The sequence below is a fragment of the Drosophila tropicalis genome, unplaced genomic scaffold, assembly GCF_018151085.1.
Source record: "Drosophila tropicalis isolate 14030-0801.00 unplaced genomic scaffold, ASM1815108v1 contig_859, whole genome shotgun sequence".
NCBI classification, from domain to species: domain Eukaryota; kingdom Metazoa; phylum Arthropoda; class Insecta; order Diptera; family Drosophilidae; genus Drosophila; species Drosophila tropicalis.
In genome coordinates, this window is record NW_027173353.1 from 5674632 (window position 1) to 5689991 (window position 15360).

Genomic DNA, 15360 nt, shown 5'->3' on the forward strand with positions numbered 1-15360 from the left:
CAGCCAAATACATACATACATAATTAGAAAATATGACTCCAAGTCTCAATTTCTCTCTCACAATTGTTGAAATCTAGTTAGTCATCATCATAAATATCTACTTAGCTAATAACTAAGCATATAATCTATATGTATATGTAACTGCGACTGTCGATAAAATGCTATTACAACAAACACTATTGACATTCAGATAAATATATATCTATCGATTTCATTTTGATTTGCCAAGACAATCTTTTTGAAGCAAACTTTGCTCGTTCCACCACAATCTTTTGCTCTTAACTTTCAGTTTCAATGCGACATTTTTTTGCCTAAGAATAAAAGAAAGCAAATACCGACAACAAAAAAAAAAAAATTATCAGTAGTCATAATCGTTGGACTGTAACTGCCACGCCTCCATATAAATCAAACAAAAGCAAATGTCATGGCGCTAAACAAGTTTCCCTGTTTTTTGTTTTTTATTTTGTGTTTACATAAAATATTAAGTTGCTGCACAAATACATACATACATACATATATAAATAAATAAAAGATATATATGTATGTATTTGTGTGAAGCATTCTTTTTTCGCGAATCATAGTCATTATTTAAAGCGCCAGCTTAAAGGCTCACCAGCCACGACAAATGAGCAGCTCTTCTTACCTTTCTCCCCCACCTCATCAGTCTCTTACTCTCTCTGCTCTAAGTATATGTACTTACCAATCTATCTCTCTTTGTCTGGCTGTCTGTCTGTCGTTATGTCTTTATGGCTCTGTGTGTGTGTGTGTCAATATTTGCTTTATTTAACTTATGGCGTTTTGTTTAAACTCTGAACGAATCCCACGACAAAATGTTTATAGCCCTAGTAACCATTTGATAAGGTTTTAACTGTAGTCAAATGTTGTTAACAAAATGTATTCCCATTGAATACAAAAATAAGAAAGAAGAAAGGGAATTGAAACAAATACAACTAATAGCATGTCAATAAGTTGATATTTCCAAATAATTTCTGAATAAAGATTATTTCCAAATAGTTTTGACAATTAAATTTTAATTTCTAAAGCTATTCACTCTACTTTACTAGGGTTTATTTAATTTCCCTTTTACAGCTTTAGAAATCCAATCAATAATTCCATTCTGAAACCATAATTTAGTTATATTTTTAATGAACTCAAACACCACAAGTCTCATAAACTTACTAAATAGTCTCAATTTACTTAACGACAGACACGTGAGTCTATAAGGGACAGAGAATAATTGAAGTAAGCTTAGTCTCCGGCGTATACATATTGACTCAAGTGTTGGCCACACATTGAAAGATGAGAAAGTGGCAATGCACTTTGCAAAAAATTCTTAACGAGGCTCTCAAGAAAGTATTTTAATATTCATCATTAATTATAAGCATTCACCCAGACAGACTAACAGACAAAGCGACACCTGGCTCATATGTGTCGTATCAGCAAGCCAATCACATCACTTTTGTTATCCACTGTATCAGCATTAGTAGTGGAGAGACAAAGTGATTTAGTTGAACAATTTAACAGGTGTGATTGTGTTGGTGAGACGAGCATGTGACTTTAAGTTTTATAAATAATTTCAACATTTTGCGCAAATAAGGTAAATAAATAATTGCAATTTGGCAGCTCATAATCCCCCCAAAACAGTCCCTGACAAAAGTGAGCGCCCCATATTGAAAGATTTCTGATTAATTTTACTTTTCTTTTGATTTCTGTGCGAATGAAGGCAAAAGTTGTTTACTTACCAAAAGTACCTAACTACATATGGCTTAGTAGTAGTTCTTATTACGATTTGTATATATGTATGTATGTATAAATGTATTTAGATGTTCATATATATATATATATATATATATATATGTATAAGTATCTGTCTCTGTGTGTTTGTGTGTAACTAAGTAGTTGCCATTAAATAAATGTCTCCCTCTTACTCCAAACAAACACACCAAAAGAATTCTCGTTAAAAGTCCAAGAAACAAAATGTAACAGACGAACTTAAATTAAGTTAAAGCTTATGTGTAATAAAATTACAATGCGAAGAAAAAAAAATGGGAAAAATTGGCATTATGCATTATATTATTAATATACATACAAAACTATTGTGCAAACTATTATAGAATATGGAAAAATAACAAATTAGCAAAAACCAGAAATCAATTAACACATGTTGAAAAATAAACAATCGACAAAAGAGAAAACTATTTCAAATGTTGTAATAAACGCAAACTAGATGCAATTTTGTCAGACCTTTGAATTTCACTTTTCCCTTGCCAGAGGGACAACTAGAGGCAAACTAAAAGTTAATATTGAAAAACTTTCACGAGAATGTTAACAAAGTTTTACACCTTTTGAATTATAAAGGAATTTTAATTTCGAAAACAGATTTTAAGATAATTCTTTGACCTTTAATATGAGATCTTAAACTTCACAATCGAACAATCTTTTGGTCACCTTTTAAACTTCAAAAAACAACATAGATAAGAAAAGTAAAACTCCAAGAACAAGATCGTTTCATTTCGAAAAGAACATACCAAATACTATAATGCAAAAGTCAACTGATATAGCCAACTTATAATAGATGAAATTATTTAACAAGGTTTCGATTCTTAAATATATAAGTCCAACCATCTAATTCACATTATACTACTATATAGAATGCTAATTTGGCTATCACAAAATCATATTAATCTCACCCAAAGATAAAACTCTTTAAAAATTGTTTAGTTTTAGATTGAAATTTTAAGGATCTGACTTGCTGAAAGTTTGCTCTAGTTTGTGAGTAAAATTTTTGTAGTTCTATGTAAATTGAAATGGTAAATTTATATAGTTTTGCCAAGGTCATCGGGGTCGATTGTCGGTCAATTTTGTGTGGAGCGGAAAATCTTTAGGCTTAAGTCAGTGTTGAAATGTGCGTTTCATGTAAGCAGAAACTATTATAAATTAATGATATTTATATGTATGTATGTATGTATATTATATATTTATTATACAATGTAAAACGGGTGTGTATGTATGTGTTTGTGTATGTGTACTTTGCATGTATTGTATATAATCGAAATACACATTAAAATTAAAAGAAATGAAGCAATTACAATCGTATAAAAAAAAAAAAAAATTAAAAATAAAAATGAAAAGTTGAAAACATTGAAAATGCTCTCGCCGCCTTTCATTTTCAAACGAAGAATAGAATTAGAGATGCGGAGCTGACCGTCCTTAACTTAACTTTAAAAAAATAATGATGGTCATTGCTTGAGTTTGAGGTTGGGGCGGGTAATTACACAGAGGCGACGACGACGACTCCAGGTGCGTCAAAGGCGGGGGCGGTGGCGGTGACGGTGTCGGCGGCGGGGGCCTTGCGTCATTGTGAGTGATTATTGTTGCTATACGTATCTCTAAACTTTTTACTTATTAACTGACATGCATTGTAGACTCTGTGAATATTTTCAGTCAACGATAATAAAGAACAAAAGAAAATAACAGAAACGAAACGTGAATAAAGTTAGTCAAGTTTTAAATAATTTTCTTTTTTGTTGTTTGCTTACCTTTCTTTCGCCGCTTTAAAGGACTTCTTGCGTTGTTTTAAACAAGCCGTATCCTTGACGGCATCTGGATTGGGCAGATCGTTGGGTGATATCGAGGTTATATTGTCCGGATGACAAAAATAGGCAATCGAATGCCTACCACGGGCTCGTATATGTTCCTGTTCAGGTATCACAACCCGATGTTGCTATGGGATTAAAGAGAGTTGACCGATTAAGTGACATGAGAAAGGAGAAGCTTTTTGCTTAGTTTTTGCCTACCAGTGCGGGATAGCGTCCTTGTGTCCAAATGGATAAAATTTCGCCACAATTGAGTAGTATGGCTCCTGGCAGATGGCCCACACGATGCCATTTTTCGCTGCCCGGCAGCTTCATTTCTAATCCGCCCTCAGAGTCCTGGGCGAGCAGTGTGAAAGTGCCGTAATCCACATGGGCTCCACAACGAATGACAGCTCCATTGCCAATTTTATGCTCAAACAACTGGCCATTGGTGCCATCAAGCTCGTTGAGCTCATCTTCATCGCGGGGATCATGCTCGGGGCGAAAGTCTGGCTGATTGGACAGGCAACGCTGATAGCTATACTGACAGCGGCGTTCGATCACATTACTTTGGCCGGGTTCATCATCGACTACCGGTGGATAGTAGAGCATACGCAGGGTGGACATATTTTCCTGATCGTCGGACAACATATGTGAATGCTTCTCCAGAAAGAATGTGGGCGAAATGTCCAGCGAGACGGCCAGTGCCTGGAGTATAAAGCAGGCCAATGCCTTGAAATCATTAGCCAGTGTGCTTATGTGATCCGCAAAGCCGGGCAACGGCTCCTCGGGCAGGTCCTGAGAATTTAGTGTGCTAATATTAAAAGCGTGACGAAGCTCTGGTGTTTTCCCCTTGAAATTGCCATTAAGCTCACGACTCTTATAGCCATGATGATTGCCCTCGGAACGTATATAATGCTGTTTTACATCCGGTGGCAGATCAACAAAATCATCCAAATGATCCCAGGCAGTCTTAAGCTATAATTGCCAAGAGTTAGAGAACAATATATATCTAAATTAACTTTAAGTAATTATTACCTTCTCATCTGATATGCCATGATTGACCAGTAGGGCCATGCCCTTTTCAGCCAGCACTCTGTGCAGCTGATGGCCCACACGATTTACCACCGACTTGACTGGAATCTCCTCTATGCCTGCAATCAAACAGAAACAAAAACAAAAACACAGAAACATATAGTAGTTATATATATGTAAATAACGATCTGCTCGATTAACGAGGGGTGTGGGAGTTTACATTGAAATTGCTACTCTATCGCTAATAGTATTTCATTTATGACTTCTAGGAATATCAGCCAGTTGAGCCAAAACTGCTTTCAATACAATCATAAAGCATTGACCGTGTTTATGGTCATTGTAAATACCTGACTTTTGGCCAATAAGCAGCAATGGGCACGATTCGTGCGCCTAGCCACGTGCCCGTTTATATAAATCGAATACATACACACACACATATATACATACATATATTCTAAGATAATGATCCAATTATAATGTGAAAGAACCCCATAAACCCCCAGACAATTCGATAAATTGCAAAATACTGCAAATGCAATAAAATCCAATTGAAAAGGTAAATGCAATCAATTTTAAAAGAAGCGTCTGCATCAGAAGTTCAGGTGGGGTTAGGGGCAGGGGCAGGGGAAGCGACATGGGCGGACGGGCAATTTGCGATGGCGATAATGGCCACAACGACATTGACAATGCGCACAACGGAAAATTAAATAGAAAATGAAATGAAAAATGTGAAGGAAAAACCGCAGCGGAAGTCACAACGCAACCAACTTGGCTTATACTCGTTTAGACATTTCTCGATAGTCACTTCAACACGCGACCATGCAATGGGCCATCAGCTGGATAGCTGACTATTTACCCGTTGAAAGTCCAAGCAGATAGAAATGCCATTATCTTGAATCAATTGTCGCTCTCTCTCTCCCTCTCTGTCACTGTCTTCCTCCTTCCAAGTGTCATTCATATTCGTGGACAAATTACTCATTAAATGCAGCTGAATGAATAGATGAATGAATGAATGCAAAATAGAAATTTATAGAATTATGAAGGAAATAGCAACGTAAAAAACTGATTGAGCAAATTACAAATCAATTTAATGTATACGGGGCGTATGAGCAATCTATAAATATACTTTGGCAGGCATTTTATTTCTTGCTCTGACGCATTATTATTATTTTTTTTCTTTCTTTTCGTTGATAAGTATTCTCAAACTCATAGTTAATAACAATTATGTTGTCTTATCAGTGTGTGTTTGTTTTTTTTTTTTTTTTCTTTTCACTGTCACCAGGCGGCAATTGAAATATTTGCAGGCAAATCATTATAATGATGATGATGATGCGAATGATGAGCGTCATGATGAGGTGTAGCTGGTTTTATTTTGTTGCTGGCGAGAGGTCAGTCAGTGAATTAAATGATTCCAATTGAAGCCGGATCGCCTTTCGTTTTCATTAGTCAGTTGGTTGGTCCAGTTTTCTGTTTTGTTTGCATGCAATTCAATTAGTCGGCAATTGCGTTGTGAGTCGCTTCTCAATTTACTATTTTCAATAGTCGGTTGCTAACTTGTTGCTAATACATCTAATTGGGTGAGCAGCATGTCGATGATGATGATGATGTTTTTGGGGAGGCCAATTTGTTGAAGATCAACGCATTTGTCACTCTGTGCTTGGCACAATGTTCGTTTGTTTTGTATTTTTGTCGATTGATTTATTTGTATAATTTTTTATTATGCTCTGTTTACTTTACTTGTTGTATGTATTTGCCAATTGATTGGCATCACTCTCTCTCTCTCTCTCTCTTTGTCTCTCTCTCTCTCAATGTATTTGTTTTTGTTCAATTTTATGGATATTTATGCATTTATGGTTGGCTCATAAATTGATGAGTGTGCCATAATATTGTATTTGTTTGGAATTTCTATTGTATATTAGACGGTCATTTGTTTGTTTGTTATTTTTTTCTTAGAAATATGAGGAGAAACTCAAGAGATTTCAAAGTCTGTGAATAATTAAATAAGAACTTAAAGCAATAATTATATATAAATCGTATGTAGATGTTTTCCATAGAAAGTCATTTGCATTTGTTCTATAGAAATTAAATATAATTTCCAATGTTTCCAATGTATACCAACTATATAGAGGCTACATTTTGTTGTTGTTGCTGGTTTTAACCATAACGAATATCAGCAAAAATGAAAAAAGAAACACTCATATATTCGTATATGATTGGGAGGAAATTTTAATTCAATATTTATGGGGCAATTTGTGCGTTTTGCTTGTATATATGTATATAAAGCTATTATGGCAGCAATTTAGTTGTGGAATTTTATATAGGTTATTTGGGGCTGCCATTCAATATATTCATAGAGGCATATCTACATATTTTATTAATAGAATATACAGGCTGATTGAATATTTTGGCTGGGCTGAAAATTTGTTTCTACTCTTATCAGAATGGGTATATTTGTTTTGCTCAAACTTCTCCAGGCCTTAACCAAGACAAAGGACAAAGACTAATGCTATCGACAAAAGCAATTCAATTCTATCGATTTATTAATTCATTTAATTAAGTTTAGCCTTGTGTATTTCTTAGAACATATTAGTTAGCTGGATAAATTATGGATGTCAATATGAATGTGTCTAGGCACTTGTTTTGGGTGTTGGGACAAATATTTAGCATTAATTTGAATACGACAAATTTGATTAGACAACTGTGAAATCTGATGCCCATTCATCAAAAATTTCATATAAATCTCTTAGTAACTTGGATTTTAAGAGAATGATGTAAAGAGACTTTATGTGTGTGTGTGTGTCGTGAGCAGAGAAAGAGTTGGCCAACAATAATAATAACAAAGAACAGGGCAAAGCAATCAGCCAACAACCCGACCAGCAAACCAGCCAACCAGCCAACCAACCAACCAACCAGTCAACAGGTTTAAGCTGGTTTTAGTCAGACTCGAAGCTCATACACTGGCATTGTTAATTCTATTTCTGTTGTTGTTTCATTTGTTACTGCCGCATGTTTCAATTAAGTGGGCAGTTGCCAATGCTGATGACGCTGCTCTGGCTTTTGGGTGGGGGGATTTTCACAAATCAAATGCGTCATGAGTAGCCCCCGCTATGGAGGGCCCCATGAAACCGGTGAATGATAGAAGGAAGAGCGTTAGTTTGAAGAGCAAATACAAACAATGAACAAATATCAGTTAACGTAAACAAAATCAACATTCATATTATTTAAATGCATTTTTGTGAAAATCGATGCACATTCTCTATCCTTGGTTGACATTGGAACTAATGCCACAAGTGCCATGGCATACGAATATCATATCAAAACCATACACACATACAAATACATATGCATTTAGTTAATGGTTCAAAAACCTCTACAACTCGGAAACAAAAATCAATTGAAGTTTCCGTTGACAGAGTTTGTTGTTGTTGTTGTTTTTTCTCTTCATTTTGCTTATTTTTGTTTTGGTTTCTGGAGGGTCAATGGCTTTGTCATTGAAGGTCAAGAGTATAGTGTACATTGCGTGTATGTATGTTTGTGTGATGAAATCAAGGGTAGGCCATGGGCTTGCCAACGCGGAGGGGGGGTGGGGAGTGGCCCAGATAAGCTGGTAATACGTATGAGATACATTTACATAGCTCTTCATATACGATAACTGTGTCACGTATCGGCAAAGACCCAGTTAACACTCCAAGACAAAAAAAAAAAAAAAAAAAAAAAAGGCCACAAGCAAATGGAAAATTTTTTGGATTTCTTTTTTTCTGTAATAGTTGAGAGCCAAATTCGTATTTCTTGTGAAGCAACGAAAGTTCGTCAAGTTCTTTTCATTGAATTTGTCTAGTCTAAGACTTACTCACAGATATTAAAGTTATGTGACTTTTCTTGGTATTTATCGCTTCGATATTACTCATATTTTTAGCAAAATACTCATAAAACAATTTACTATTCCCCATGACATAAGTAAATGACTCTAATCTATAGAGTCATGAATTATTTTTCTTTTTTTCACTTTTTGTATTGACAACTTTTTAACAGTTTTGTATTTATTATTTTACTCGTGTGTATTTATTTTTTTTTTAACAATTTATCCCAACTTATTAAAAAGTCAAACACACACACACACACACACTTAGGTGTTAGGTTGCACAAGTCAATAATTATTTGTAATTAACTACGACGTAGTTGGGACATTATAAATCTCAACAACCATAGCGATAAACATACAAATCGACTTAATAAGGGCCTAACTACCCAACGACTAGAGTATACCCTGCCAAAGGGAGAGAGATGAAATGCCAATAAAGTTAAGATCCACTTTCATATGTTTCCCATATCTTGAAAGCTTCAGCTTTTAGCCATGACGGTAGTTGACCATCTGTTCGCTTAAATACCAGAGATCTTCTTCTGACGTTTTAATTTTTATGTCAGTGACCTTTTTGCAGAACCAATTAGCAACCGGTTCAATGGAATGCAATGGCATTAAGTGTTTAGTCTGATGATCATCTCGAATTTGTTATCGTCTAAACTCTATTGATAACTAACTTGTAAATATTATGTAATATTGACTAAGCTCATTGCATATGTAAGACTTGATGCAAATTAACTGCACCTGCCTGTTGAAAGCGCTTTGATTAACCAGATCAATAAAGAAGTATGTATGTATGTATTTTTAGCCCTAAGAACAAGTTTTGAATGGCATTTTGGTCTATACTCTTTTGTTGTTTCAATCGATTGAGTAACTCTGATGTATCCATTAAGTAGGGAGGGTATAAAAGTATACAAAAGTTAAGTAACTGCAATTAAGCGACCAATGGACAATCACGCGGAGTCACAAACAACAAAAGCAACAAAAACCAATACCAACAATAATGTTGTTAAACAAAAAGTCAAAGCCAAGTAAAGTAAAGAAGAAAACAAAAAATAAACTGGCTGTTGTTGTTGTTGCTGTTTATGTTGTCTCTGTGTGACTCAATTGTAGTCAAAGCCAGTTGCAGCTAATTAAGGAAAGAATTGAACATTTTGCTGGCTTAGCAACAAGCAGAACTGAAGCCTTAAGTGAATGCTTGTGTCAAAGGGGGGAGGGGAGAAGTTTTGTTAGAGCTATGACTATATACATATGTATATATAATTCTTGATACTTACCACAGTGTGCGAGATCGATAATCGGCACAACACTCCGTGAGAGAAGCGTGTCAAGTTTGTCGTCGCTGGTTTTAGTTTTTATCATTTTGTTGGTGTGTGTGTATATATTTTTAACTCTTTTACTTATAGAGTTTCTTTGGTTTTTCAGTTAAACACTCGCCTCTGTTAGTGAGGGGCGCTTTATCACTAATTACGAAGCTTCGCTGGCTGCCGCTGCGGTGCAATTCAACAAACGCCACGACAACGATCGCTGCCTAAATGGAACTGAACAACGAGGCAAACAGAACTCGATTATTATTATGGTTATTGCTGGCTGTTTTGGTTTTTCATTTTGGCGTCGTTCGAAAATAAAAACAAACATCAAAAATTCGAGCTGTGCCTCTTTTTTTGTTATTGTTGTTATTCGGTATTGTTGCTCTTATTGTTAGTTATTTTTGTGTTTTGTTTTATATTCGATTGAACGCTTTGAGTGACAGGCGATCAGTAGGAAGAACGGGGGCTAGCGGGGCTTCACCCCAATCGAAAGTCAAACGTTGCTAAACCGGGAAGGGCGCGTGTCGGACGTTTTTCTTTTGACGATTGTTCTTCGGTTCGATTTCTTATACTATATATGTATGTATGTATCTCTCACTATGTTGTGATCGTCAAGCGGTTCCCCAAGAGACTAAAACTTGGTTGGCATTTTCTTGAACGTTCTTCCATTCGCTTGCTAGCTTATCGCACCTGAGGGGAAAAGTTTTGTGCTTGGCGTTTATGGATTTGTTGTTGTTGTTGTTGGTTTTTTTGCCAAATAGCGGGAAAAGGTGAGCGGAATTGAAATTGGAATTGAAAGTATGTGTACTCTTTCCATGTGCGCCGCAATTAGATAAAATTTAATCAAATCAAAATTGTGATAAGTAAATTAGCACTTGTCGTTTTGCACACGAGGTGGCCCAAGAGTTCTAGAGGGATCGGAGTGGGATAGGTTTTTTTTTGGGGTGGGTGACTCTAATGTATGTACATATGGGCTATGTATGCTAAACACGTATTTATACTCTATCTAAAGCCAAACATTGCCATTGCCTTTTTGCCGTCAACAGGTAGTCAGTCTCTCTCTCCCTTGTCAGCTTTTGCGTTATTTGCTACTCAGGTATACCAGCTTGCCCGCATGAAGATACATACATATGTACATACACAGAAACATATATATATTTGCTTTGCTTTGCGTTTCACATTCGCCAAGACATACAAACACAGATACTTTTGTTATGGTATGGGTTACGATTTGGATATGGGCACAACAGACTGAATGACAGACAGACAGAAAGACAGACAACCAGCCTGGCAAACTACTTGCACGGCAACACACACACACACACAGACTAAAGTATCTGGCAGATCTCGTTTAACGGCACTCGAACTCTCTTCTCAGGTGTGAGCCCTGACTTCACCCCTTTCAACCGGCCAGCTGATGGCGTCTGTGTTGCCAAGCGGAGCCGCCTTTGTACAGGAAATGCCAGATGAGCAAAAGCAAAGTCTGGGCCTGCCAGTCTGCAGGGATTTGCTAACTAGCAATAAACGACTGGCAAAGCCAAAGCGAAGAGGAGGAGGAATGACTGCAGAGGCCGGAGGGTCTCCAGCTCTGGAGGCATGAGTAAGCATTTGTCATCGTGGCGTGAAATTTCGCTTCGGTTTTGTATTTTTTTTTGCACAACAAAAAAAAAACGAAATAAAACTGAAATAGGAGTATCTATTTTTACCCGCCTATTCAAACTGCACACACACACACACCCATTCGTATGTGTGTATGTATGTATCTCTATCTGATTCTCTGTATCTGCATCTGCAATTTATTGAAGTTTTGTTTTTCTTTTCATCATAGCAACAACACAAAACTCGCTTTCTTTTTCGCATAGATTTCGCTTTTCAAATCAAATTCACCTTCGAATTATGTTTTTTGGATTTACCCCAAAAAAATATCCTACTTAGTCAATTTTGGTATATTTTGTTTCTTGGTTTTTTGCACACTTTCCATCATTTTGTAACACACTCGCGAATTTAACCTAAATACAACTTGTCGTCGTTGTTGTTGTTGTTATTGTTGGTAGTTTCTCGGTTTTTTTTTTTTGTTTCTCTCTGTGTCTCTTGTGATACAAAACAATTTAGCAGCGAGGAGAGCAGCGAACACGTCGCGACGTCTACTCTCTACAGCAATTTTGCTAGCAGTGAAACATTTCGCTGTTGGGTTTAAGTTGCCCAAGACGATCGCCAAATGGAACTGGTTCGCCCTCGAAAGAGTACATGGTAGGTACATTTCAGTGCTGAAAAATATTTAGGCATCTGTTAGATACTTTTCAAAACTTAACAACATTTCATAGCATGCTTTTGGGGTTATACAAAAATAGACTTTAAAAAATCAGCAGAATGTAGTGTAATAAAAGATAGTTTACATGAAAGAATTTAATTCTAGTCTTCGTATTATTATTAAAGATAAAATTCTTGATTCTCGTGGAAACTGATAACAGTACGTATATGTTTATTTTCACTTTTAATTATAATCTTGATCAGTCTTTGAAATTTTTAGATAAAGTATTTTCACTTTTAAGATTATCTTAAGCGCTGTTATCTTTTGTTGACACATACTCGGAATATACTTTTTCGCTTTCTTTGGGTGGGTACATGGAAAATTTAAAGCTTATTTACAATATTACTGTTTGCCATAAGTTTCGCTGAACTTTTTCTGTATTAGCTCAAGTGCACTGTAGACTCTGTGGGAATAAAGAAATATGTATTAAGAAAGTAGAGAAAGACGATAGTACAAGGTAAGTTAGTAACCTTTCATTAGATGTAGATTCACTCTTATCTGCATCTGTAGAGAATAGTGCGTTTGGGGTTATCAGAGTTGCATTATTTGGATGACAAAAATAAGCCAAGGAATGTCGACTACGAGCCCTTATATACTTTTGTTCAGGTACAACAACACGATGAGGCTGAGGATTAAAAGAAATACTTTCGGATTAGAAATTTATCATTGAGATTCAGTAGAATAAACCCACCAAAGCATGATAACGCTGGCGTGTCCAAAGGGAAAGGATTTCGCCACCGTTGATCAGAATGGCACCAGGTAGATGGCCTACACGTTCCCACTTCTCACTGCCAGGTAGCTGAACTTCCAGACCGCCTTCAGAGTCCTGAGCCAATAGTGTGAATGTTCCATAATCCACATGGGCACCACAACGTATCACATCCTTCTCCTGACCGGGTTCATCTTCTATCACAGGTGGATAGTAGAGCATTCGCAAAGTGGACATGTTTGTATCTTCACCGCACAGCATCTGCGAGTGAGTGTCGAGCAAAAAACTTGGCGGAATGTCCAACGGTGCTGCCAAGGCCTTTAGTATAAAGCTGGCCAGTGACTTTAATATCTTGGCTAAATTGCCCATGTCATTGTGGGGAAGACTTTCCGGATCGAGACTGCATATATTGAAAGCATGCCGCAGTTCTGGAGTCTTGCCATCGAAACGTTCTATGCCAGGTCCCACATAGCCACGATTACTGCCCTCCTTTCGGTCATATTGTTCCTTTTCCTCAGCGGGTAAGTCCAAAAAATTATCAAACTTCTCCCAACCTGTTCTGAACTAAATAAAGAAATGTTATGTGTAATTTGATCTATTAAATTTAATTATAATTTGTCCAACCTGGTCATCGGATATGCCATGATTAACCAAAAAGGCAATGCCCTTTTCTGTAAAGGCTTTTTGTAGCTGTAGACCCACTCGATTGATAACTGATGGTATAGATATCTCTTCAATTCCTGCAAATACGAATAATAGTTTAAGATAGCGATTTTCTGATTTGTTCTCTAAGAATAACTTACCGCAATGGCCCAAATCTATGATGGGGACCATATTACGGGAGAGCAGTGTTTCGAGATGATTATCTTCTTCATTTATCTGACTCATATTTAAGAAACTTATTTAACTAGAGAAAAGTAATCTTATTAAGATAAGAATTTTTATGAGGGAGCGCCGAGTAATTGAAAATATAAGCACGTTTCAGTTCGTTCCGTTCGTAATGCGCTTCTCCGTCAGACTGAATAAATTGCACGTCTTAAGTTTGTATATATAACGAGAGAATAGAGAAAAACACAGAGAGAGAGAGAGAGAGAGAGAGATCTGATAAGCCTCTCAATTGTTATAAGTAGATTTCTCTCACTTCTTTTAAAATGTTCTTTGACTTTTTAATAGCCTACTTTCGGGTACTTCCATTTTATATCGAATCAAACCAATACAAACCATAAGTCTTAAAACAACAAATATGTATTTTAACTTAAAAACAAGGTTTTGGTATTTATTCCAATGTACCACAATTAATAACTTTCTCTATAAGTTCCTCTTGCTAAGTTCATTGCTATTTCAAATGCCGTATAAATTCTGAAAAATATTAAAACAATTAAAATGTGACATCAAAATCATTTCAATTTTCACAATAACCTTTCGTCTGTAGCATTGTGGTCAATGTTATCTTGGGTCACGAGATCTCTGGGAGATATTTTGGTATCATTATCCGGATGCAGAAAAAAGGCAAGGGAATGCCTACCGGAAGCACGCAAATCTTCATCCTCAGGCACAATGACTCGATGTGGCTATGAGAATTGAAAACTGACATTAGCAGGAACACCACACGAATTGATGAACCCACATACCAATGCATAGAATCGTCTTTGGGTCCATGCCGACAAGGTCTCACCGCAATTGATGGCAATGGCTCCTTGAAGATGGCCAACACGTTCCCATTTATCACTGCCAACTAATTTAACTTCCAAACCTCCTTCCGAATCCTGTGCTAGCAGAGTAAAAGTATCATAATCACAGTGAGCACCGCAACGCACAATGTGGCCAGATCCAAAATCTTTGTTATTGCCAGTCACTGGTGGATAGTAGAGCATACGCAGTGTGGTCAAGTTATGGCCATTATTGGACAGCATATGCTTGTGGTTGTCGAGAAAGAAATTTTGCGGCATGCCCACTGCTATAGCCAAGGATTGAAGAATGAAACTAGCCAAGCACTTAAAATCCTGTCTCAGCTGGCTTATATTCTCTGCAAACCCAGGCACTTCCTTGGGCATGATATCCTTATGCTCTTGGCAAATATTATAGGCATGACGCAGCTCTGGAGTTTTACCATCAAAACGTTCCATGCCAGGACTAACATAACCATGATTGTCATCTTCGGCAATCTTTGAGCGTGCATATTTGTTTTTCACATCGCTTGGCAAGTTTAGAAATTCATCAAAATAATTCCAAGAAGTTTCAATCTACATATGACAAATTGATTGGTTTACTTTACCCATCATTCTAGACGTCCTCGCTTACCTTCTCCAAGGGAATACCATGATTAATCAAAAGAGCTATTCCCGTTTCCGTTAAAGCCTTATATAGTTGCTGACCTAGGTCTTTGAAAGCTGTTTCTTTAATTCCTATGCCTACCATATCAATAATGGGCACAAGATTACGTGAGATAAGTGTATCGCCCATGACTTTTCTATGTGCTTATGTCCAAAAATATGACAAACAACTGAATTCATTATCAATCCAAGCGAGATTTTTATATAATTAAACGAAATTGAGCT

At 36.5% G+C, this 15360-nt stretch overlaps 3 protein-coding genes across 4 annotated transcripts; all 3 read right to left on the minus strand.

Annotated features, from left to right (window-relative positions):
• Positions 1–2958: 2958 nt before the first annotated feature.
• LOC137582808 (uncharacterized) lies at positions 2959–11955 on the minus strand. 2 transcript variants are annotated; one of them, XM_068297505.1, is made up of 6 exons: positions 11696–11955; positions 9750–10013; positions 4614–4729; positions 3798–4553; positions 3540–3724; positions 2959–3428 (listed from the first exon to the last, which is right to left on the minus strand). In XM_068297505.1, the coding sequence occupies exons 2-6, from the start codon at positions 9832–9834 to the stop codon at positions 3356–3358; spliced, it is 1215 nt and encodes a 404-aa protein (XP_068153606.1). In that variant the 5' UTR covers positions 9835–10013; positions 11696–11955; the 3' UTR covers positions 2959–3355. The 2 variants fall into 2 exon arrangements, with proteins under 2 accessions (XP_068153606.1, XP_068153604.1); XM_068297503.1 differs by having other exon boundaries at positions 11670–11955.
• Positions 11956–12231: 276 nt separating this feature from the next.
• LOC137582734 (uncharacterized) lies at positions 12232–13801 on the minus strand. Its single transcript, XM_068297386.1, has 5 exons — positions 13606–13801; positions 13427–13542; positions 12785–13366; positions 12564–12718; positions 12232–12496 (listed from the first exon to the last, which is right to left on the minus strand). Exons 1-5 carry the CDS (start codon positions 13688–13690, stop codon positions 12436–12438), a joined length of 999 nt encoding a protein of 332 aa, XP_068153487.1. The 5' UTR covers positions 13691–13801; the 3' UTR covers positions 12232–12435.
• Positions 13802–14001: 200 nt separating this feature from the next.
• On the minus strand, positions 14002–15265 carry LOC137582143 (uncharacterized). Its single transcript, XM_068296591.1, has 4 exons — positions 15104–15265; positions 14434–15045; positions 14222–14373; positions 14002–14161 (listed from the first exon to the last, which is right to left on the minus strand). Exons 1-4 carry the CDS (start codon positions 15263–15265, stop codon positions 14098–14100), a joined length of 990 nt encoding a protein of 329 aa, XP_068152692.1. The 3' UTR covers positions 14002–14097.
• Between the last annotated feature and the right edge of the window lie 95 nt (positions 15266–15360).

Excerpts from the sequence above, each read along its gene's own strand:
- LOC137582808 (XM_068297505.1), bottom strand. The coding sequence starts at position 9,834 with ATGATAAAAACTAAAACCAGCGACGACAAACTTGACACGCTTCTCTCA. Across the intron at positions 4,554-4,613 it reads ATGGCATATCAGATGAGAAG|CTTAAGACTGCCTGGGATCA; the intron begins GTAATAATTACT and ends TGGCAATTATAG. Across the intron at positions 3,725-3,797 it reads AAGGACGCTATCCCGCACTG|CAACATCGGGTTGTGATACC; the intron begins GTAGGCAAAAAC and ends TTAATCCCATAG.
- LOC137582734 (XM_068297386.1), bottom strand. The coding sequence starts at position 13,690 with ATGAGTCAGATAAATGAAGAAGATAATCATCTCGAAACACTGCTCTCC. Across the intron at positions 13,543-13,605 it reads CATAGATTTGGGCCATTGCG|GAATTGAAGAGATATCTATA; the intron begins GTAAGTTATTCT and ends TCGTATTTGCAG. Across the intron at positions 12,497-12,563 it reads GAATCTACATCTAATGAAAG|AGTCTACAGTGCACTTGAGC; the intron begins GTTACTAACTTA and ends TTATTCCCACAG.
- LOC137582143 (XM_068296591.1), bottom strand. The coding sequence starts at position 15,265 with ATGGGCGATACACTTATCTCACGTAATCTTGTGCCCATTATTGATATG. Across the intron at positions 14,374-14,433 it reads AAAGACGATTCTATGCATTG|CCACATCGAGTCATTGTGCC; the intron begins GTATGTGGGTTC and ends CAATTCTCATAG. Across the intron at positions 14,162-14,221 it reads CACAATGCTACAGACGAAAG|AATTTATACGGCATTTGAAA; the intron begins GTTATTGTGAAA and ends AATATTTTTCAG.